Raw genomic sequence first — 23106 nt, 5'->3', positions numbered from 1 at the left:
CATCTTTTAAAGTTTGTATATATATCAAAAAAATTACTTGAGCATATAGGAACGCGCGCTCTCACGCTCCCTGTGCGTGCGTGTGCTAAAGCGCTCGGAACCACATACCTTGCGCTTTGTATTTGCATTCCGTGCGCCCAGACGCAGTCGGTGATCTCACTACAGTTGCATCACTTCTCTTGATTTCCTTGTTCTCCCTCCGCTTTTAAAGTCCGTCATTAACGGGATAAAATAGATGAGATTTTGGAGAGATGGAACTGGAGAGTTTGAGGCGATGTTTCCCGGTCTTCTTTCCTGATTGGATCGGAGGAAGATGATGTCAGACGACCGCATGCGTCTCGGATTGGAGAGAGCGGAGTAAACAAAGCCGCGAGGAGGAGGAGGAGAGGTCTCCACATCTCCAGACAGTCCGACCGACTCACCGAATCCGACTTTACGCACAGGAGAGGGCGGCCCCGGCGGCTCGTGCTTGTCTGCTCAAGGCTGAAAGTTACACTGACAGTCTCACATTAATGGCTGACGCGCTTTAAAGACTTTGGAAAAGATAAAGGGAAACTTACCATCGCATTCTAATCCGGACCTTGTGCTGTTTTCTTAAGTGCAGAGTGATTCCCTAACTCTTCGCGAAAGTGCTTCTTACTTAGTGTAGAAGGAATCACTCCGTTTTCTTCTGCGTTATTTCTGAGATTTTTCCTTTCTTTTTTGCGTAAATGCGTTTTAATATTTTTTTAAATCAGTGTAGCTAAGTCAAAGCAGCGTGACACACAGGCTATGCAAGCCTGTTGTTTAGAAAAAAGTCTTAATCTGGCTTTATCGTTGGAGCATTGTCTGATAATTGGAAGTGAAAGAGAAGCATAAAGTAAGAAATAGGACGGTAGAAGTCGCTCGGGACAGTCTTTCGGGGGGTGTTTGTGCGAACGCCTGTCTCTGACGTCCAGGTGTCCCGCCGTGCGGTGCGGAGTCTCTATCTCAGGCCGGCAGTGCTGTCATGCTGCCCAAATTCGAGACTGAATCCCTGGGACTCTCTCGATCGTATGGCGAACAGGGGCACATGCCAAGGAACATGCAGGGTAAGAACTGTCATTCATTTGAATCTCGGTAGCCTGCCCGAAGCTTCCACTTCGCTGTCTTCGTGGAGCGTTTTCCGGCTGAGAGTGTACTCACTAAAATGTACATGCTTGTATTCGTTACTTTTTTTTTCTTATAATGAGGAACAGTTACCGACCTGTCATACGCTAACACACGAACGCGTTGATTCCACGAACTTAGCAGGTAATTACTAGGGGGTTTTATTATTATTATTATTATTATTATTCAACATGATCTCCAAAAGGCTTCGATAATGTTCTTCCACTTCAACTTGGAAGCACTTTTTTTTAAAGTTTGGCCCGCGGTCAAACAGGTACCTACCTGTCATTCACGCTTAGAGCGAGCGGCAGCGGCGCGTAAAAAGCAAGAAACAGAGCAGAGGTATTCTGTCAATGTAACTTTTCATTGTTTATTTCTTTTTTTTTATTTCTCTGATTTTAGAATGAAACAGATGACTTTCTCTTAGCAGAATAAGAAATATCTCAAACCTGCTCGTGGTTTTGTTTCTAAAGAAAACTGCTGTGGAAGAGTTGTTGATGTCGAAGCAAAACTGGACAACGTCAGTGTCTGATTAAGATTAAAATATTTGACCAAGGACAGCAAACTTTTACCCAAGAAGAAAATAATTATGAGCTAGTTTATTGATTTTACAAACGGTAAAGAAGAGCTTGGTAATGTGTGCCAACACGTATTTTCGCAATAGCTTTCTCTCGCAGTATAGCCAAGTTGATTCTACTCTCAAATTAAATACAGCTGCAAAATAAAGTTAAACTAAATCACTATGTTTTAGATGTTGCTTTAGTGCTGTAGTGTGAAATCATTTTTGTACGCTTTAAACTGTTGTTGTTGGGGGTTATTATCTCAAATTCGAGGAGAACTGCGTAAGGCCTTCAGATGTTCGAAATCGGTGTCATTTAAAAAAAAAATTATTAAGAGCAAATTTTAGGACCCCTGCATTTCTTTCAGAATGAGCATAATTATTTAAATTCTCAGTGGCATGCCGTAAAAATCTATTTTCTTGATCTCCACAGTAGGCTGCACATTAAGCAGCTACATTTGTGAAGAAATTCTGACCTCAATGGCAAGTTAAACTTATATAACCCTGATCATTTCCAGCATGTCTTTCCACGGCAGTATAACCGGACAATCAATTAGCCCGCTCTCGGTTTATAAGACATTGATAACGTATTCTCACTTTAAACAAGGAGTGGCTTGTTTGCGAGCCCTTTTACCTTTTTTCTTATTTTACCCCCACTTTTTTTTACAGGCAGCTAAAACAAGGAAGCTCCGACTGAAATGAATTTCTTTCAGAATCACGAGGTTTTTTGTTTTGTTTTGTTTTTTTGACAATTGGAGGATGTTGGGGTTTTTTTTTGTTTTGTTTTGTTTTGTCTTTTGTTATTTTATGAGCAAGTGGACAGTAAATGATTGACGGTCGGGCCGATGTGTTTCTGGAGGTAATCTGCGCAGACTTTGTATGCATTCACCTGCGTCTGTCAGTTATACAACGAGGTGCTGAAATATATTCAATTTGTCTGTGCATAAAAACCACTATTTGGACTATAATTACAGGCATAACGTCGCGTCATGTACTGTTAGAGCTCCTTAAAAGGCGAAATTCACTGCACAAAATAATGGAAACATCATAGCAATGACAATTTAAAGAAAGAAAATATTTGGATAGGATCCTGTAAAATAAATATTCATTATTGTCGGCCTCAGGACGGACACCCCTCGGACATCTTAATTTATTATTTCCTTTCCACTGCGTCATCACTTCAGAACTGCAACCAGGGCTCGGATAGTGTTTATTTTCTTTTTGAAAAGGCGTCCAAAATGCACCTGCGGTACGTCGTAAGAACAGGCCTTTAAAATCGTGTCCTTCTTGCGCTTTAACGCAGAAGAAAGTTCGAAAGTCGAGCTTGCTTTGAGTTTCTGTGGAAGGAAATAAAAGAAAAGGGAAAAAACGGAGCTTGGTGGAACTTGTTGCTTCAGCTGGAATACGCTGATCCCAGCAGGGCAACGCGCTAACAAACTAGAAATCATGTCTAATTAATAGGTCTCGGAGAGAGCAGATGAGTGGATTTTGAAGTCGAGCAGTACTAATAGCCCATGTAAAGGCATTGGAAGGCGTAGTTGACAAAATATTTCCACTTTTACAGCCATATCCACTGTGGTTTCCTTTTTGATCCTGCCTGCTTTTTATGATTAGTGCCATAAAGACTTTTGTAACTGTTGTAAAAGTCAGCATGCCCGTTTGCTTGTAGCGCTGTCACACACGAAGACTTACGCAGGTGGGTATTTCTAACAAGGCAAAGAGGGCTAGACACCTCAGAAATATTCGTATTGTTATGTAGACTATTAAGACCTAAATATTATAAAGAGAGAGAGGGGGTGGAGAAAAGGCGGAAAATCTGCAAGAAAGGTGAGGGAATTTTTATGCATTTCCTCCCTTATTTAAAATTACAAAATTAGTTATTTCCAGCGTTTTTCATTATTTTCTCTTCAGTATAAATAATGGCTAAAACTCGGTAACCAGGAAAATTATGAATTGAGAACTTTTAAAATGCAGCGCACAGCGCCACATAAAATGTTTGTACCACTATAAAGCAAATAAAATTAAATGGCCTGTAGTACTGTGGCTGATTCTTAAATAGAGAAAAATAATGTTGGTTCAAGTTGCGTTTGGATGGGGTTTTTTCTCCCTCGCCTGCAGAGATAAGGGCTTCTCTGTGTGTCTTCATTTGTCTGTGGGCGGTAACATTTTCTCCTCCAATCCTTAAGTCTAATATCTCTCGATTTCCCCCAGCGATTTCACGACTCGGATACATATTGCATATGTATGAGGCTCACTTTCATGAGCTTCTTTTTATTATCATTATTATTATTTTGGCTCCTGTCTGAGACGGATGTAGAAGAGCAGAGGAAGAGGGAGTAATAAATGATCGCCTCCTCTCAGCTCTATCCAAAATCTACTATTCGTCGTTTTTTGCTCCTCAAATTTAACCTTAAAAAAAGTCTTCGAGAACTTTGAAAAATCTCATTAATTTGCCCCGCGCGATTCCCCACCCTCTTTCATCCATCACGATGGATGGATGGATGAAAGAGGGCTTTTTTGGAAAAGAGATTCCCCGGCACTGAAATAGACTTCTCTCTGTGTATGTGTCTCCGTGTGTCCTCCTCCAGCCCCTCAGTTAAAAATGATGGACTACTCATATGACGAAGACCTGGACGAGATGTGTCCCGTGTGCGGAGACAAGGTTTCAGGGTATCACTACGGACTTCTGACCTGCGAAAGCTGCAAGGTTGGTGCCCCAATTCCCTAAATAGAAAACAAATGCCGCACGATTTAAGCAAGAAGTTGCCTATTAACATAAAGTGTGCATGGTACTGTGTGCCTGTGGTGACCTCTGATTAACTGCTTCGATGTGTAAAATATTCAAGTGCACTCTTGTCTATCGTTGTGCAGTGTCATGCAATTATATATGTCCAGTTATTTGTATTAGCCTCTGAAGTCCCTGTAGGGCATCAACATGTGTCACTATGAGGCTTACACAGACTAAACTGTGGTCTTCATGAGTTTAATGCGCTCTCTGATATTATACTTCCTCTTGTGTCAGCCATTTTTCCTAAATACTACGGGCTACCCACTGTGAAGAAAACTGCTTATCTGGATGGTGTCATTTCTGTCCTTCTCTCTCTTTTTTTTGCATGCCAAGCATTTAAGCAGTTTTTTTTTTAAAGAATGATTTGCAACAAGTGTAATAGTAGAGCAACATTTCAGCTGCTCACCATTAACACTGCAGGAAAACCAACAGTAAAGAGGCCAGGGGTCAAATATTGTTGTGACAGTTGATCTAACAAACTCTTCCTGTGAGTGTCAGAGGATTTTTGTAAAGTGTGGAACGGCTTGGAAAAGGCACTGGAGTTCAAAAGCAGGCAAAGAGTGTTCGCAAATTATTATGTTGTTTTTTTTTTTGTTGCAACCACCAACCACAGGAGGTGTGCGTGTGTGTGTGGTGGGGGGGCTTTAACCCACGAAGGAAAGCATACAATAGCAGAGTTTCTGTTTGCACAGGCTTGCACCCTGCTGTCTAAAACTCTCATCACAAGTTCATTAAGACCTCAACAGCACGACGTTTCCATGTGCAGGCTAATAATGAAGCCATGCAAATCAAACTGTTAAAGCTCAATTTGAGATCTATCAACAACCTATTTGTCTCCTTCTGCGTCTTTCCACTGTTCCCCTCAGCAGAGCAAACAGGCATTTCCCAAGTTTTTTTCCCCCTCAACTAGTAAAGCTGTCAGCACAAAATTAAGCTAAGACAAATGTCTCTGTGTTAACACTATTCAGTGTAAAATTGCAGCTCCTCAGTAATGATGTGCTAGTGCACATTTCTTGCCTATGTGGTCATTATTCAAAGCAGATGTTATAGATTTTATCCCATATTATGACCTTGAAATGCTAAGCATTTGCTTGAAGGGAGCAGTCAGTGGCATCTCTGCTGCTTTTCAGGCTCAGCGAAGGCTCACGCAGGACAGCCAGTCCACACATTTTCCAGTTTGGCTGAAACACTCTACCGTGCATGTATGGAAGCACGCACGATGCAGATGAAGAGGTCTTTGATAAAGTGCTGTGTATGCTTGCTGAAACATTAATAATATTGATACTCACCTGAAGCTTGTCATTGATTATCTCTAAAATGAAGGCAGCCTGTCCCATTAAAAGTATAATCACCGGTGCTCGACAGATTCATTTTGACATTAAACACTCTGTTAGATAGGCAGAGCAATCCATGTCCATTGTGTCTCCTGAACAAAGCTGGATAAACAGAGCAGCTACATTTTAGTCTCGGCCTTACGTATATTACAGTTTTTTTCTTATGCACTATCAGAATAAAACATTTCCGTTTATTGTTGTAATTTTTGTAATTTTGAAGTAATGTCACAATTTTTCGCGAGCCTGCACCGCTCTCCTCTTCCACCCTTTGAGCCCCAGGAGCAAAGTTGTGAATAACGCTCGTTATCAGGGTCACATTTTTTTGGAGCTTTGCTTTGGCTTCCATTTTTGAGCTGACACACACAGATACACAAATACACAACACACACACACAGAAAAAGAAAGATCCCCCCAATACACACACACACATACAGATTCTTATCCCCAATTGATTTACCACATCCCTAAACCCACCTTTGCACTCAACAAGTGTACATGCAAACACAGACACACATCCCCCTTTATCCATGCACACAGACACTTTCAGTTCATACACACCAGCATGCATATAGTAAAAATGGTACCTTCTTGTTGAAGTAAAAATAAGTGAACAATGAAATGGGCTACATTAGTCAACAGCTCTTTTTGTGTTTTTTTTTTTTTTAATTTGGGGGGGGCGTAAGCTGTGTGAGCACAGAGTAATGACTTGAAAATGCTGAAACTACAAACAGCAAATTAGAGGTCAGTGCTTAGATGCACGGTCCTACATCAAACATTCAAAGGGATCTTTTTTTTTTAATTTGTCAAGTGAGACAGAAAGACACAAGAAAGAAAAATGGTGTAGCGGGAGAAAAGGTCGGAGGACATCAAGCAGTGAAATACAGTGAAATTCATTTCTTTTTCTTTCTGAGTTGCTGTTTGTATTGAAAAAGAGTAAATTGCATTTCCTGGTGTGTGTGTGTGTGTGTGTGTGTGTGTGTGTGTGTGTGTGTGTGTGTGTGTGTGTGTGTGTGTGTGTGTGTGTGTGTGTGTGTGTGTGTGTGCAGAAATACCAAGTTGACATGAATTTTGTGAATTTTAGATACTTTTGCAGCATACACTTTCACGCTAGGAAGGATGATTTTTTTGATTTCATGTCAATTAGTACGCAATTTATTTCGTTGGTTATTTTGTAAATTTGTCAAGGCAACAAATGTTGCTTGCAGCTGTGCAAATGAACCTCAACTTGGAGCTTTTCAGTGAGGTGTCGTCGGCTTCTCCTGACGATGTACTGTGTGTCTTTTATAGCACGTTTGAATCCACTTTGGTCCAGATATTTATAACACACACTGTGTGCTAAATGGAAAATTGGAGAGAAAGTTCTCTCTGAAGCATGGATTTCTTGGCACTGAGAAGTCGATAATCCAAAAACCGCGTGCACTGCCTTTTTTTTCTTTTTTTTTTGACAGGTCAGGCAATGCAGATTGTCAATTAAATTTGTGTCTGGTGAAATATTGATAGCCACCGGTTCTTTTTTATTTTTATTTTATTTTAAAGACCAGGTTTACGGATTCTCCTCCTAGGTTATGGATCTAGAATACGTTAATACCATCTTCCCTTCGTTTGATTTTCACTGCTGCTGCTGATAATAAATTCCATGTTGCAGGTATGAATCTCTGTAATCCCGGAACTGTGAATTATGGATATAATTTATTGGATTTTTTGGGCTCCTGCACTCATATTTTTCAATAATTAAGTGCAGAGTTGAAAAGATGCTTACTCTGTAATTCCCAGAGTCTTTTACTTGAACAGAGAATATTGAAAATATGAATGCAATTTTGACAGGCAACAAATTATAATTCCTGACTTTTATGAAGTAGTTTGCAATGCAATGAAAAGATTAGCTGTCAAGTAAAAGTATGTGAAACGGGCATATCTGCAGCATTTTTTTTGTTTAAAGCAAAATAAATTATTAAATGAATATAAATGAATTGTAAATACTCAGTTTTCATTAAGAGTTCAAAGTGTGTCTGCTTCATATATATCGCATCTACACATGTCTATAAAGCACCACATCAATGGGCATATAGCTTTTAAAACTTGCGTGTGCATGTGTGTGTGTGTGTATCCATTAAGTCTGTCCCTCTCCATCTGTCTGGGAGTGTGAATGGGCCAATTACCATTGCATTGCAGGGGTCAAGCGGGTTGACGTCTTAATTGGTTCTCTCCACAGGGCTTCTTCAAGCGCACCGTCCAGAACAACAAGCGTTACACATGTATAGAGAACCAGAGCTGCCAGATTGACAAGACCCAGAGAAAGCGCTGCCCATACTGCCGCTTCCAAAAGTGCCTCACCGTCGGCATGAAGCTAGAAGGTACAAAAACATATTTGTCTTACGCAGTTTAGCTTATCGACTCAACTAGGAATTACAAGCTTTGCTGATGTTTGGCTTCTGTAATTTGATTTAATTTTGGCTTAAACATGGGAAACTGTCGGGAAGCAATGTGTTCAACGTGCATCAGCAGCGGTGCATTATGTGTAGTGGTTAAAAGTCTTTTCTGCATTAATCATATGTGTTGCTTGTAAAGTCTCATTCCCTAAAGTAACCAGTAACTATAGAATGAATGTGGTGGAGAAAAAATAAATAATCTTTCTTATGTTTTCTGGACTGTATGAGGAGTAAAACAGGAGATACTCAGCTAAGATACCTCAAAATTCCTGTAGTTAAGTACTTGCAATTACATTCCACTGCTGCCTATAACAAGTCAGCATCTAAGCCACTTGAATGCACTACACAGCCTCCAGGTTTGCTTTGACCAGAAGTCCTTCAAAATTACATTTTACTCAGAATATCGATGTTTTTTTATAGCACTTATACAGTACTGTTTTTTTACAACTTCATGAATAGTTTACCACATATTTAGTCTATTCTGGGGTTTTATAGTAAACACTACTCACTAAAATATGATCTTGATGTTACAGTACACATCTGCAGAAGTGGAAAAGCAGATACAGGCTGGGTTTTTTTTCTTTCTTTCTTTTTTACATTGTGTGTGCTGCATCATATATTTTTCAAGATATGATGCCTGTTTGCAATTACTGGTTCTGAAAGTTGTGGAGGAAAAAATTATAACATCGAGCAGTTAAAATTGGAGGTTGAGTGCTTCTGGACTTGCACAGAGGTGTTTTAAAAAACCTCTACCCAAGTTCTGGTGAAATGACACAGCCAGTCTTTTTTCCATTAATTCACAGCTGAGCTGCACATTAGCTTTTTGTGGAAAGTATTCTTCCATGATCAATATGCATGTGAATAATTTCCTCCCATTGAGATATCCACTATTTAGAAGATGGTTAATATGTGCTCTGACAAAATGATTGCTCGTACGAAAGGAGAGGAATATATTTATTTAAACATTTAACGGTGAACATCTCAGTAATAGCCACTCTATACAGAGAACCTTGTAAAGTGAAGCCTTTCATTTCAAACCAGTGCCTTGAAATCCAGTATGGCTTATTAGTGTTTGTCACGGGGTCAGGGGGTGCTGGGGGTATCTGGTAGCCGTTGTGCACTTAGAGTTGCCAGACAAAGTAATAGATAAAATATTAGACTTGGCAGCAGACTGAGAATGGTAATGATGATACTTTTGGCTGGCCGTTTTGAGGCCTCTTTGTTTAATTTGAACACGGCTCAGAACCCTGGTCAAACATGCCCATTCAGAACTGACAGGACTGCAGGCAAAAAAAAGGGGAGGTTTCAGCTTTTTCAAAAATAATATTTAAAACTGCCAGTTTTTCCACACATACATTGATGATGCATTCTATTCTGAAATCATTACATTTGGAGTGAATAAAGGGGCCTGAAGGTCATCTTTCAATTACAGCTTTGAAAGAAAAACTATATTAAAGCTAATGGTTGCAGCTGATTTGGTCCTACAAAATTACTGCACACAGTTTTTTTTTCAGTATTTTTAATAAAAGCAGCCGTTCTGCTATTCATCTCGTTTCAGTTTGATATTAAGACAAAATTCTTCACCCATTTGAAATTCAAACTAAATTAAAAATCCCAAGATCCCTGAAATGATCACATGCAACTAAGCAAAGTTAATATGTTAAAGAAATAAGACCCTTAGAGGATGAAAGTATAGCAAAGACAGCCTAACTAAAATCTTTCCGGAGGCTTCTCCCTTTACCTGCCATGTGTGGTTTAATTAATTGCCGTTAATAGTGAATGGCCGCTGGGCAGAATGTCCCGGCCTGTCATTTTCCAGCTGACAAGGGTGGGGAGGGGGTAGCGTTTGATTTGTTTTGCTGGCGGTAACTTTCAGCTCGGGGGCAAGACGGGCCCTGCAGCACTTTGTCAGGGGCCAGAAGCTGCAATGGGTGACTCCTGCCACAGCTGGTAAAGACCTCCCATGCAGAACGGCTGACACCCCTCACCACACACACACAAACTTTGCACACACATAGAGCTCTCCCCGGTAAACACATGCATATATTCATGAGAAGCCCAAGAAAGGTGTTCAGAAGGCCACAGGCAAGAGGGAGAAGCTGTCATTTCATCTGAAAGAATGTGTACAATAGCAAAAGGAGGTTTGGGGTCATGTGCTTTGTTATTGCAATCTTTTCATTCCATTACACAGCAGCTTGCAGCAACATGTGATTTCAGGACATCAAGTGGAAACCAAATGTGAGGAAAACTTGAAAGTTGACTTAAATTGCATTTTTGGGCCCTTACTTTAGGCCGTGCAACATTTAAGACTAGTGTAATGGAGGTGGCACTAAAGAGGTTTGTGTGTCTGTGTGTGGGAACCCTAATCTGTTTACACAGTCACATTTATGGTATGTAGTTATTGTCAAGTTTAGAATAGTTTTTAGAAATTTGAATCTAACACTCCTCTATGTTACTGCAATGCCCTTTATAGTTACCAATATGCAACCGCTTGTGTTTCACTTTATCCCAGGACTAAGAGATCAGTCCTGACTGTTCTGACACAACAACAACAAAAAAACTTTACATTTCAATGACGTCAGACGGAAATAATTTAAACATTGCTGCAACACATCACATTCTCCTCTGCATGCTTTTGCTGCAGGATAAGTGATTTACCTCTGACCTAGTTTGTTCAAATTCAAGATGTTTGCTGAAACAAACACTGCCTAACTTACAGTTAGAATAACGCTTGCAGAGATTACATTTAAATTATTAAATTAACCCCAAATTTAATCCCAACAATTAACCATCAGACTAATTTGGATGAAAGTGATCTTAACCCCAATATTTAAGCTGTGTTTCTCTTCTTCTCATTTATTAAAAGTACAGTAAATAATGTCTATTTTGTGGTCATTCAGTCAATGCATCATTTTCTTTCATTTTTGGAGGATTTTTACTATTAAAGAACAAAAAAAGAAAAGAAAAACACACAAGCAAACATGGTGACGATGGGTCTGGCACATGCTTCTTGGTCTACTGTATAGCATGTCTAGCTGTAGTAACTCAATAAGATATCAAAAAAAAAAAGATTTGATCCATTAGAACGTCATTCACTAAAGCTGATGAAGCGTGCCCTTTCCAAACAGCTCCCACTGGCGCAATTTTCTTTTTTGCTCAGTAATACAGTAGTTGCCTTGCATCATATGCTTCACTGAACTGCTTAATATTTCCTTCAAGAATACATCAAAGACAGGGCATAACAGTTGTATTTGCGATACTAAGAGTTTAAATCAGCATTGGTTCCATTGTGTGCCGTGTAAGGAAAAAGAAGATGCATAATGTTTTGTTGTCGTCAGACGTATTTCAATAGACACAAAGAACGCAAAGCTTAATGATAATACAAGTTACTGACAGTTTCCTGCACATATTAAAGCGGACAGATTTTTTTTGAACTAGTAAATATAAATCAGGTTTTTGAACTCCAGACTCCTGCATTTTTTTTTACATTGCAGTCCTCTGTAACATGTAAATTTATTAAGAGCCCTTCAGCTGAAATTAGCAGTACCGGCTGAGTGTTTGTATATTCCTCCTTGTATCCCTCTTGTTCCAATTTTTTATTTCCTCCCTGTCTCCATCTTCCTCGCTCTGATTTGTCTTCCATCAGCCTCCTAGTACCCGCAGTGGAAGCCGGGGAGCTGTCCCATTACTTATGCATAGGTATCATAGGTATTCATGTGTGTGCATGGGATAGGGCGCATCCAGAGCAGGGGCCGGGGCCCCGACATGACAAACAGGGTGTCAGCAAGTCTCCGCGGGACCCATTAATATGCCGGCAGCCGACAGGGATCCTCACCTACGCACGCTTAATATTCCTGTATATTAAACAACCATAAATCAGAGGATATAAGCAGCGAGGGCTGTATGTGTGATGTGTTGGAGTGTGTTAGTGGCTATGTGTAGGTGTCTGCTGAGATATTGTACTTGCTATAAAAATTCAGTGTGTGCATGTGCTTGTGTTTGTACATGTTTGAGAGGTACAGGGGGCATTGGACACTTGGGAGATGATGGTTTGGTCAGTTTTGGAATTTATGGATGATGTGTGCCTGGGTTTATGCATTTGTTGTGCTCTCAAATATTTAAAAAAGGTGAGCTCAGAATGTAAGGTCGCATTAGCCTTTTAGCCTAGCTTTGGCCCCAAAGCCTCATAGCTAACCCAGGATATCCCCTCGCTCAGACACAGTGATAAAATAAAGTTGAGTCTTAGTACATGAAGACAAAAAGGGAGTTTTCCTTCCTTAAAAAAATGAAATACCAGCAAAAATATTTTAATTATTAAAAATCAAAATAAAACTTAGAAGTATTTTAACTGTACAAAATAGCAAAACAACTAAATATGGAATATTAAACAATGCGTCACTCTCTCCTAAAGCTTGTAAGGGTGAATACATTTGTTTAAATGAATCAGCTTCCCAGAGTTATGAGCTGTCAGAATGCTGGTAGCACAGGCTGAAGAGGAGGAGTGGCAGCAATCTTTCACTGTATTTTAATAATAAAGCAAAGACCTAGGCAGAGTTATAATTGATTGAAAAAACCTCCCTTTTAGCATTGTTATCCAATTTCTCACTTTTAATCTGATTTGATGCTCAGTTCTGGTAAAATAATTATAGTGGCTGATTTTAACATTCATTTATATGATGAAAATATCAGCGCTCACACTGCAGCTAATTTATTATTAGACTCAACTGGCTTTTTTCAAAATGTAAATGAGTTCACTCAACATCAACTCAAAGATTAGACTTAAAGTAAAGTCTAATAGATTTAAATTGATAAAATAGATTTAATGAAGCTTTATCTTCTTCAATGACATGTCACAACACAATGCAAAGCTGCTACTTAAACTTTACAACCATGATTAAAATTTATGGGATAATTATTTAGTTAATAATGTTGCATTGTACATGACTGGATACTGGCTCTTCTGAAAAAGGAGGCAACAAATCCATACTCTTGATGCCCGGTTATAACTCACAAATGCACATACTAAAGCAGATAACCCGTACGCTGGGGAGAAAATGGCATTTCAGTGATTCAGAAGACCTTCGTTTGGCATAGAAAACTAGTTTGTTACTCTATAAAAAAAAGCCCTCCATAAAGCTATGACATCTTACTGTTCATCACGGATAGTGGAAAACCCAGGTTTGTTTTCATCATTGTAGCCAGCCTGTCATAGAGTCAGACTCTGTTGAACCAAGTATTCCTTTAACTTGTACTCGTAATGACTTTGAATTTCATCACTAATAAACAATAAAAATTTTAAAAAATCCTTTACTTGATCCAGCTAACTCAGCTTATTGTAGACCAATTTTCTTACCTTCCTCTTATAACTACTGTTGGAGCAGTTATAAAATAGCTAACTGATCATTTTCAGAGGAATGGTTTATTTAAAGAGTTTCAATAATGATTTAGAGTTTATCACAGCACAGAAACAGCACTAATAAGAGTTGTGTGGACTCATCTCTGTGGTTGTCCTGTGCAGCATTCAAACCACTTATTACAATATTTTACTGCAGAAATGACAAAGATCGCACCATGGGTATTAAATATATTGGGGTGCAATGGTTTGAATCTGTCTAATAGACGCTAATTCTGTGCTAAGACTAATACTTTTGACATTATACATGCTTCAGTTAGTTTTCAATATTATTAGAAAACACTGCAAACATTTTCATTGCTATGCAGATAATACCCAGCTATATCTAGCTGTGAAGCCATATGACAAAAATCAAAAAGTTACATTACAGGAATGTTTTAAAGATATAAAACCTGGATGCCCTTTAATTTTCTCCTCCTAAATTCAGACAAAATCGAGGTTATTATATATGTCCCAAATAATGTCCCAAAAATCCTTACAAGTATGGCATCTGACCGAATACTTACTCTGGATGGCCACTTTGACCACCAGTAACACTGTGAGAAATCTTGGAGTAATTTTTGACTAAGACATGTCATTCAGGGTGTTGGACTATCTCCTTATTATCAGATTTTTGTAAAAGCTCTTTAAAAACCTTTAATCAAAAATGCTGCAGTGATAGTATGAACAGGAACAAGAAGAAGAGACTATATTTCTCTTGCTTCTCTTCATTGGCTCCTTGTTAAATCTAGATTTGAAATTAAAATCCTTCTCCTCAGACTCAAAGTAGTAAATGATCTCGCCCCATCAAATCTTAAAGACCTCATAGTACCATATTATTCTAATTGAGCATTTCAGACTTCAGGGTTACTTGTGGTTCCTAGAATTTCTAAAAGTAGAATGGGAGGCAGAGTTCCAGTTTAGACTCGGGACAAAGTTTATAGTTAAGGCTGGAGCAAGAGATTCTGAGCCATCTCTTAGTTATGCTGCTCTAGGCTCAGATTGCTGCTACAGGTTTCTTCCTGCTAAATGGGAGATTTTCCTTCCCACTGTTGCCAAGTGCTTATTTATAGAGGGTCACTTGATTTTTAGGGTTTTTTTTACAGAATACTGCAGAGTCCTTGAAGCCCCTTGAAGTGATTCTTGAATATAATTAGTGCATTGGTGCAATATAAATCAACCTGAACTGAACTTTTAATGTTTTGTCTCCATATATGCATTGTCCTCTTGCATTACTCACATCTTTTTCATTTACAATCTCAGGTTTGTCAAATTCTCTTTATTTTTGCCTCCGCCTTTATATCACCCAAATATTCGTCACATTTCCATACAACTCCTGTCAACCTCTGTCAATCAAGCTATGTGTGCAGTATACTCGCCTTGTTTTTTTTGTTATTGCATTTTTTTTTCTTGCTTGCTTTTTTTGGTTGTCATTGTCTTATGTAATATTCAGTTACACAAGTCTATGCCTCTAAAATCAGAAACAACACAAACATCCCTTACCTGACGCCGCTGCCAATAAGTTTAAGTTTCAGTCTGCAACAGTTTGCAAAGTTTTGTTAAAAGGAAATTCAGTTACTGTTGGAAATTTCAGTTTTTAATGGAGTGACCTTTTTCTCATGCTTTTCATCCTTTAAACTTACAGCATCATAAGATTTGTTTTTCATCATAGGCTGAGTCTGTGCAGCATCCAACCCTTTAACATTTCTCCACCTCACTCACACCCATTCATCCTCTGCCCCAATACACAGGCATGTACCATCCTCCTCCCTCCTTTCCCTCCCCCTTGTATATTAATCTGTGTTACATGAATGCAAATCACCTTGTTTAATTAGACACAAAGAGTCTGTGTGTGTGTGTGTGTGTGTGTGTGTGTGTGTGTGTGTGTGTGTGTGTGTGTGTGTGTGTGTGTGTGTGTGTGTGTGTGTGTGTGTGTGTGTGTGTGTGGTGGCAAGACCAACACCCCCCAAACCTGATATTCATGATGTGATGTGGGTCCCTGGGTGTGGGCAGGCAAGAAAGGCAGTCGAGGCTTAATTTTGTTTTCCCAGTAGGGCCAACTATTAGTTTCTCAGCTCATTAATTACGCTGTTGTGGAGAATCATTAATAGTTAAAGTTGCTCCAAAATAATGTATAATGGATACATTTGACATGGCTCCTGATTTGTTCTTTTTTTTTCTTTTGATGTATAATCAATTTTTGAAGGGTCATGATAATCCCTGAGCCTGGCTGAGTGGGCACTGCATGGGGTTGACCTCAAGCGTGTTAAGACATGATTGTGTGAACGTTTGCATGTAAAATCAAGTCGCTGAGATGACAGTCGCCAAGTTGACTGTCTAGCGTGCCCCTGTCTCTTTATGCAATTCTGTGTCTGATGTTTTCTATGTTCAGGACTCTGTGTTTGCACGTGTTTTCTGCGTGTGAGCGTATGAAACGGTGATACACACAAGCGGCATGTGGTTGTGTGAGTGTGTGCGTCTGGCTTTTCAGCTCCTCTCGCTCAGATCAGTGACAGGCACTTTTCGTGACGGAGGTCATTAAAATCACTCCCAAGGCAGCTCGGTGTCCGTGTGAGTGCGTGTCTATTCATGTATGCCTTTGTGCGGGTATCTGCCCATCTTAACCCCGAACTTCAATCCCCCACCACACCCTCTCAACACCCCCTCTTCAATTTTCTTCTTCTGTTCTTTCATTCATCCGTCAAGACATCGAGAGTCAGAGTGGATCGAGGCTGACTCGCTAAGATAGCTGATTACTCAGTGTGTATGAGCAGGTCAAATATATGTGCATTCATTAGCATATTCTTTTTGTGTATGTGAAATTCTTTAAAAGAAAGAAGACCTTTAAGTCCACAATAAAACACAAGTTGATATTCTGAAATATTGGTGTTAGTGAGTGTTTTTCTGCTGCATAGTGTCCCAGAAGTCCGTTAGCTGGTTGCACACTGGGCTACGCGAGCCTCGTCAGAGTAAGAGGTAATTAAGTATGAATAATTAACACCAGCGCCCCCCAACTGAGAGACAGCAGAGCGGCTTCCCCATGGCAGCAGTTCGACAGATCACACATGGCCCTCGTAGCAGTCCACTGTGTGCCCAGTTCGTTCATTATAAATACCCACAGCACAGACTCGTTGTGATCCTCGCCACAGGATCCTGCACCGAGGGGGGAGACAGGGGGCATCATGGGTATGTTTGTTTCACCAGAATAAAGAGACACAATGTACTTATTGTCAGGCTTTTAAGCTTTTGGGTTTTTTTGTGGGAGTTTTGTTAAAAAGAAAAAAGATTCTGGTAATTGACAGTGGTATTTTAATGGTTTTTGAAACTTCATATTCAGATACATTTTTAAAACATGTATTTTGGAAAGAGAGCTGGCGTATCCTGTGAGATTATACCCACATCTAGCTGTTGAGGTGAATAGTTTCTGATGGCAGACTGAGACAGCCAGCTGCACAGCGATAATTCTGCAGAGTGTTTCATAGAGTTTCTAGTCAATGAGTAACATTGCTATCTGTTAGCTCTGTGGGGTTTAAGAGTCAACGGGTAAATGTCAAGTGCAATCACCACAGGAAAACTTTTGCCCTACATACAAGTTACATACGAAAAGTTCATATCCAAACATCATGATTACTTTTACAGTCTGGAACGGTACTCTAAAGGCTTTTTCTACTTACAAGCACATGTGAGGTTATCAGGCGCATGTAATCTTTAGCAGACTATTGTCTCTTTGGATTATGAATGTCTTTGTTGGATGGATTTATCATTCTGGACGAAATAACTTTTGGACGAACATGTGAAAAATAGTTAGGATTGCATATACCAACTGCTTATTCTATGAAACCTCTTTAAGAACTATAAATATGAACTTTAAATGCAGCTGATTGTATGTTCCTTTTTTGTCTTCTTTTTCATCTCTCTGCCTGTCAGCTGTGCGAGCGGATCGCATGCGGGGCGGTCGCAACAAGTTCGGCCCAATGTACAAACGTGACCGAGCCCTCAAGCAGCAAAAGAAGGCGCTGATTCGAGCCAACGGCCTGAAGATTGAGGCCATGAGCCAGGTGATGCAGGCCGTACCCACTGACCTCACTATCTCTTCAGCCATCCAGAACATCCACTCTGCAGCCTCCAAGGGCCTTCCACTGAGCCACCACGCTGGCCACCACACCAGTCATCACCACCACCACCACCACCACCACGGCACAGCCCTTCCCCCAACAGACTACGACCGCAGCCCATTTGTCACTTCGCCAGTAAGCATGGCAATGCCACCACATGCCGGAAGCCTGCAGGGCTACCAGGCAGCCTACGGACACTTCCAGGGCACTCGCACCATCAAGTCCGAGTACCCAGACCCATACACCAGCTCACCAGAATCCATCATGGGCTATGCCTACGTTGACGCCTACCAGTCGGGCTCACCACCCAGCTTCCCACACCTGATTGTAGAGTTGCTTAAATGTGAGCCAGATGAGCCACAGGTTCAGGCCAAGATCCTAGCCTATCTACAGCAGGAGCAGGCGAGCCGGGGCAAACACGAGAAGCTCAATACCTTTGGCCTGATGTGCAAGATGGCCGACCAAACACTCTTCTCCATCGTGGAGTGGGCACGCAGCAGCATTTTCTTCCGAGAACTCAAGGTATGTGCGCACAAGTCTTTAAAATATGTTTATATTTGAATGTGAGAAGCTGTTTACTCTACATAAATTGAATTATTAGCCAACACTTGTTTTCATAGTTTGGCCCATCATTTTGATCAGTTATGACAGCATACTGTTTAAGCTTTAATTCCATCTGCAGTAAGTCTTCATGCCTTTAATAAATTATCCTGCATTTCTTTCCACTGCTAAATCTTTCACCATGTTGCCATTCATAATTGACAATACTTTACACAGTTCACAAACATGTGCTTAATCCTTTATCTTCAGCAGACCTTTAATCTCCCTTTTAATGCCACGGCTGCACGCTAACACTGAGTGCACAAGGCTGTGGGGGGCAGTGGCAGGTCTGCCCATTGCTGCCACTGCTGCATGTCCCATTGCCTGATCAAAATTCAGCAGCCAGTTGTATTTACCCCGTGCATGACACATTTTTGCTATGGGTTTTGAAAACTTTGACTGTGAGCTTCAGGCACATTTCATATTAACAAGGCCCTAGTCTGAGGGTTTTATGTGAACAGAATACCATCCCTTTTAAATACTTCTCAGATCTACATAGACATGCACTGTGTGATGACATGAGATGCTATGACTATAAAAGCAAAAATAAAAAAGTCTTTTGCGTTTTAATTTCAATTTAAAATTGTTTTAAACTGAGTTCTAATTAAATAACAGTTCCCGACTTAAACCTAAGACTCTGCTCCTCCTAAACCAGCTTTTTAAGGTTTATGTAATCTGACAAGCCTATTAAAATGGCAACATTGTATCCTTTGTCCCGATCACAATTACAACTGACCACTGGATACCATCCACAAATGCTTCACTGTAACACGTGATCATTCTTTCTCCTATTCATCACAGAGCACAAGGGAGATTTTCTGGTGTGTGTTTGCACACTTGCACTTTATTTGCTCTGAATGAAGGTTAATGTTCAGAGCGACATGAAAGGCATTTGATTAGTCTGTGCCTCACCTGTTTTTCTTCCCCTTGTCTGATTCTTTTTTCTGTTTGTTTCACACCGTATCGCCGAAGGCTCAGCTGCATATTCATGGGCCAGGGCCTGTTGCAAAATCCCCTCCAAATATTTAATATTATTTTGTTTTCAAAGGGGAAAATAACAAATGAAAAAATGCAATATTAAAAACAGAGCCAATTACAGCACAGATAAGAGTCCTTGAAAAACACATGTTGACATTTAGCACGCGCCGTGTCCCCACTATTGACATTTTTGAGATCTGTATTTGCATTTACCTCAAATGCATAGCACACACACACAGACACACAAAGGACCTTTGTAGGGTGTGGCCACAGCTAATAATTGTGTGTGGCTTGCCAATTAACTTTGAATGATCATTTTTGCTCCATTGTGAAGCATCTCTATTTTTCTCACTCTCATCCTAATTCAATTATCTCACCCACTTGTGTTTGTCACTCCCTGATTTGCTGCTGAATGGGCTGTCATTATGTTTGCCTAATGACTACCCATATTACAGAAGCTTGATAGTAATTGAGCCGAGTGCCTGTTACAAAGGTAGAAAATGACCCGGGCTCTATGCAGGAGAAACCTCTTGCTCTACCCCAAACGGTTACAAAAAATAATCTCCTGCTTGTGTTGCACAAGACCCAGTGGTTTTTGGGGAGGTGGGACCGCGTTTCACTCAAGTAAGAGAGATAATTGAACTTACCCCACTTCCCCTATTTTTGAAGGGTCATCTGAAGCACAAGAGGGCCTGACGAATAATGTGCTAGCTGCGGCGCTGACAGATTTTCCCACAGTCCTCGTCTCCTCGCTTGTTTCTAATTAACAGCTACAGGGAGGACTGGTGAAGAAAGATTAATGCTGGGGAGAATATGCAAAGCACAGGCTAGCCAAACTGATCAGCTCACTCTGGATTGTCTGATGCTGCTATTGAATGCATTTTAAAATCTACAAAGTATTTGCTCTGTGCTTTTCACCCATATGAGCTTAATAATTGTGTGTCAATGCATGGTGCCATCCTTTACATATTTTTACTGTGCAAATTAAGCAGAAAAACCCATCCACAACCTTTGTTTTCCACCTTTATCTCCTTGTAAACAAATCTTTGTTTCCTTTTGACTATGTGTGTGTCTGTGTTGGTACAGCTAATGGTGCACGTTGTAGTGTTTCATTTCTGATTGCTGATTTGATAAGACATGTATAAATCCTTCATCAGCTCCTCTAACTATTAAATCTGACTATAAGACATGAGGTTGAGCCTGAGACCAGAAAGAGAGGAAGCTGAGTGGAATTACGGTAAAAGTTTGTCACTGCAGTAGTGTGGCACTGTAGGAAGTTATAAATACGCTTTCACACACACACACACACACACACACAAAGATATCCACATTAAGACACGGACACCACTCACCGATAAAGCACAGCCCCTTTCACTATTATTAGCTCTGTAAGAACAAAAGAATTTCTCTGGTCATAGAGCCAAGCTGGAAGGGTGTGTGTGAGGCATCTGCCAAAAAAGTGTTTAAAGATTTAGTTTCCATAAGTTGGCCTCGGTCACGAGACTCATAAATATTTAGTCATTAGGGGGACCTTCTAAAGAGCACTCCCTATTCTTTTCCAGTGCGGCGCACTACCTCTCGCCCTCCCTCTCTTTACTTCTGGGAATGAGGCATGACGTGAGGAACATTTATTTCTTACACCTTGGATCTGAGAAGTTGGGGTGGGCTCTCTCTGCCAGCCTACTTCACTACTTCAGTTCTGATTGGTTTAACACATTGGCAATTAGATCGAGGCAGGTCTGGTGCACTGGTTTTAAAATCAGTTAAAAAAAAAAAAAGTGGCATGATGAGGGAATGCTTTGGCAGGGTTCGGAGTTTTATAGAATTTTAAGTGAGTTGAAAACAGGTGGATTCGTGACTGTGTAGGTACATGTGTATGTGTGTTCTGTTATTTATATCAGAATTTGACCCTGCGTTTGCCAACGAAAGATGCAGTTTTAATGGTTTTAATGATTTTTCATTGAAAGATTAGTTTTTGCTCTTGCGTGCAGACAGCCACTGACTATACATTTGTCTTATTTTCCAAAGGGTAAATAAGGTATAAAAAAAAAAGGGGATTTATTTGTGTATACAAAAGTATACACAAACCATGCTTAATCCACTGTGTTCCACACTTAAATGTAGTGTATCCCAGAGTTTGTTCGCTCTGGGGGGGATGGGTGTTTGACAATGCGTTTGTCGTTAGGAGACATTTGTTGGCACTGGGCTGATGCTGTGATATCCCTCCCCACCCTTCTCATCCCCTGTCCTTCCATGAACCCCACTGCCTGCTCCGATACATTTGTGCATGGTAAAGAAAAAAAAAACTTTATTATGCTCATAAAGGGAGCTACAGGCAGTGCTTGGTCTTGGAATTTTTGCAAAAAGATTGCTTTTTGGTGGTACTGGATTTCACAGATAGCTGTATTACATGTGATGGTAACCCCTATAAAGAACAAATCAATGAATCCCCATAGGTAAAGTGTTAGCAGGCACACTTTTCAGAAGGGCTTTCTAGGAATTCTCTCACTGAAGCAAATCTAGATGAAGGAGAATGATGGAAATACAACACAAAACCTCCCAACAAACAACTTCATGAAAGCATTTCATGTAAAACAGTAACCTCCCATGATATTTAGAAATACGTAAACTAAAGTTTGCTTTACACAGGAATATAAATCAATGTCCACTATAATAATAATGAAAAAAAGGGCTATTGAAAACAAGACAGAGCAAGAACACAAAAATGAAAGTGCAAGTAAAGCGAAGTGATTCACCGAACAAGCTGCAGAAAAAAAACAAAAACAAGAAATTGTCATAAATTAAACCGCCCTTGAAAGAGATGAATTTGTAACAGAAGTAAAGGTTTTTCTTACAAATGCTTTTAAAGTACACACTTGAGGTAAAATATCAGACTTTTAAAAGGATCAAATAGTTTAAGTTGCTCCTTGACAACATTTAAACACTTTGACTAAAAAGACGATGTCATGTGTTTTTGTAAAACCGGTGAAGACAGCCATTAAAAAAACAAACAAACAAACACTCTGTTCCTGTTTTTACTGAAAATTGGAATACAAGTGTTTGCATGTGTAGTTGGACTGTGTGTGTGTGTGTGTGTGTGTGTGTGTGTGTGTGTGTGTGTGTGTGTGTGTGTGTGTGTGTGTGTGTGTGTGTGTGTGTGTGTGAGGGTGACTCATACCGCGGTCCGGTGCTACCCTCTCCTCCATTGTTCCAGCGTAAAGATGGCTAGCCTGACTCCCACCACAAACACAATGGGAAGGAGAATTTAGCAGGGCGATAGGGACTATTGATGATTCATATGTTTATATCTTACCTTCCTAACTGTACTCCCTTTTCACCACAGCTACCCCACCCTCTTTCCTCTCTACACCCTTTAATAAAAACACGTGTGTTTGGTAGTGGGATAACAAGCGCTTTTGCGTGCCTTGTCAACACACAGCATACAGAAGTTAATGTACTAAAAGGAAGCACCATGTCAGACAAAGGCTCATAGGTAATGTAGTGCCGTAAAGCTACTACTCTTTAGCAATAGCACAGTAAAGAAAATATGGTACAGCTCTGTAATAACATAGTAGTAATTGTGAGTAACACTAGACTAAAATGAATATAAATGGGGCAACAATATGATAATCCATGATGTAATGTACAATGTGAACTACCATTTCCAAATTATTACTGTTCTATTACTATGAAATTTTGCCTCACTGGCAGTGGTGCATTTCTTTTTCCACATTATTAGCCATTAGATACATTTTAGATCCCAGCTTCAAAGACATTTGTACT

At 40.0% G+C, this 23106-nt stretch overlaps 1 protein-coding gene across 1 annotated transcript in view; it reads left to right on the top strand.

Annotated features, from left to right (window-relative positions):
* The first annotated feature begins 958 nt into the window (after positions 1 to 958).
* nr5a2 (nuclear receptor subfamily 5, group A, member 2) overlaps positions 959 to 23106 on the top strand; it is a 66379-nt gene continuing 44231 nt past the window's right edge. Inside the window, exons 1-4 of the mRNA XM_063495220.1 lie at positions 959 to 1070; positions 4276 to 4394; positions 8022 to 8163; positions 17558 to 18267. Coding sequence (XP_063351290.1) covers positions 989 to 1070; positions 4276 to 4394; positions 8022 to 8163; positions 17558 to 18267 — 1053 coding nt within the window. The 5' untranslated portion in view covers positions 959 to 988. The remainder of the gene's footprint in view (positions 1071 to 4275; positions 4395 to 8021; positions 8164 to 17557; positions 18268 to 23106) is intronic.

This window comes from Pelmatolapia mariae, linkage group LG15, assembly GCF_036321145.2.
Source record: "Pelmatolapia mariae isolate MD_Pm_ZW linkage group LG15, Pm_UMD_F_2, whole genome shotgun sequence".
NCBI lineage: Eukaryota > Metazoa > Chordata > Actinopteri > Cichliformes > Cichlidae > Pelmatolapia > Pelmatolapia mariae.
The sequence above is the reverse complement of the archived record's forward strand: the minus strand, read 5'-3'. Positions and strand labels throughout refer to the sequence as shown.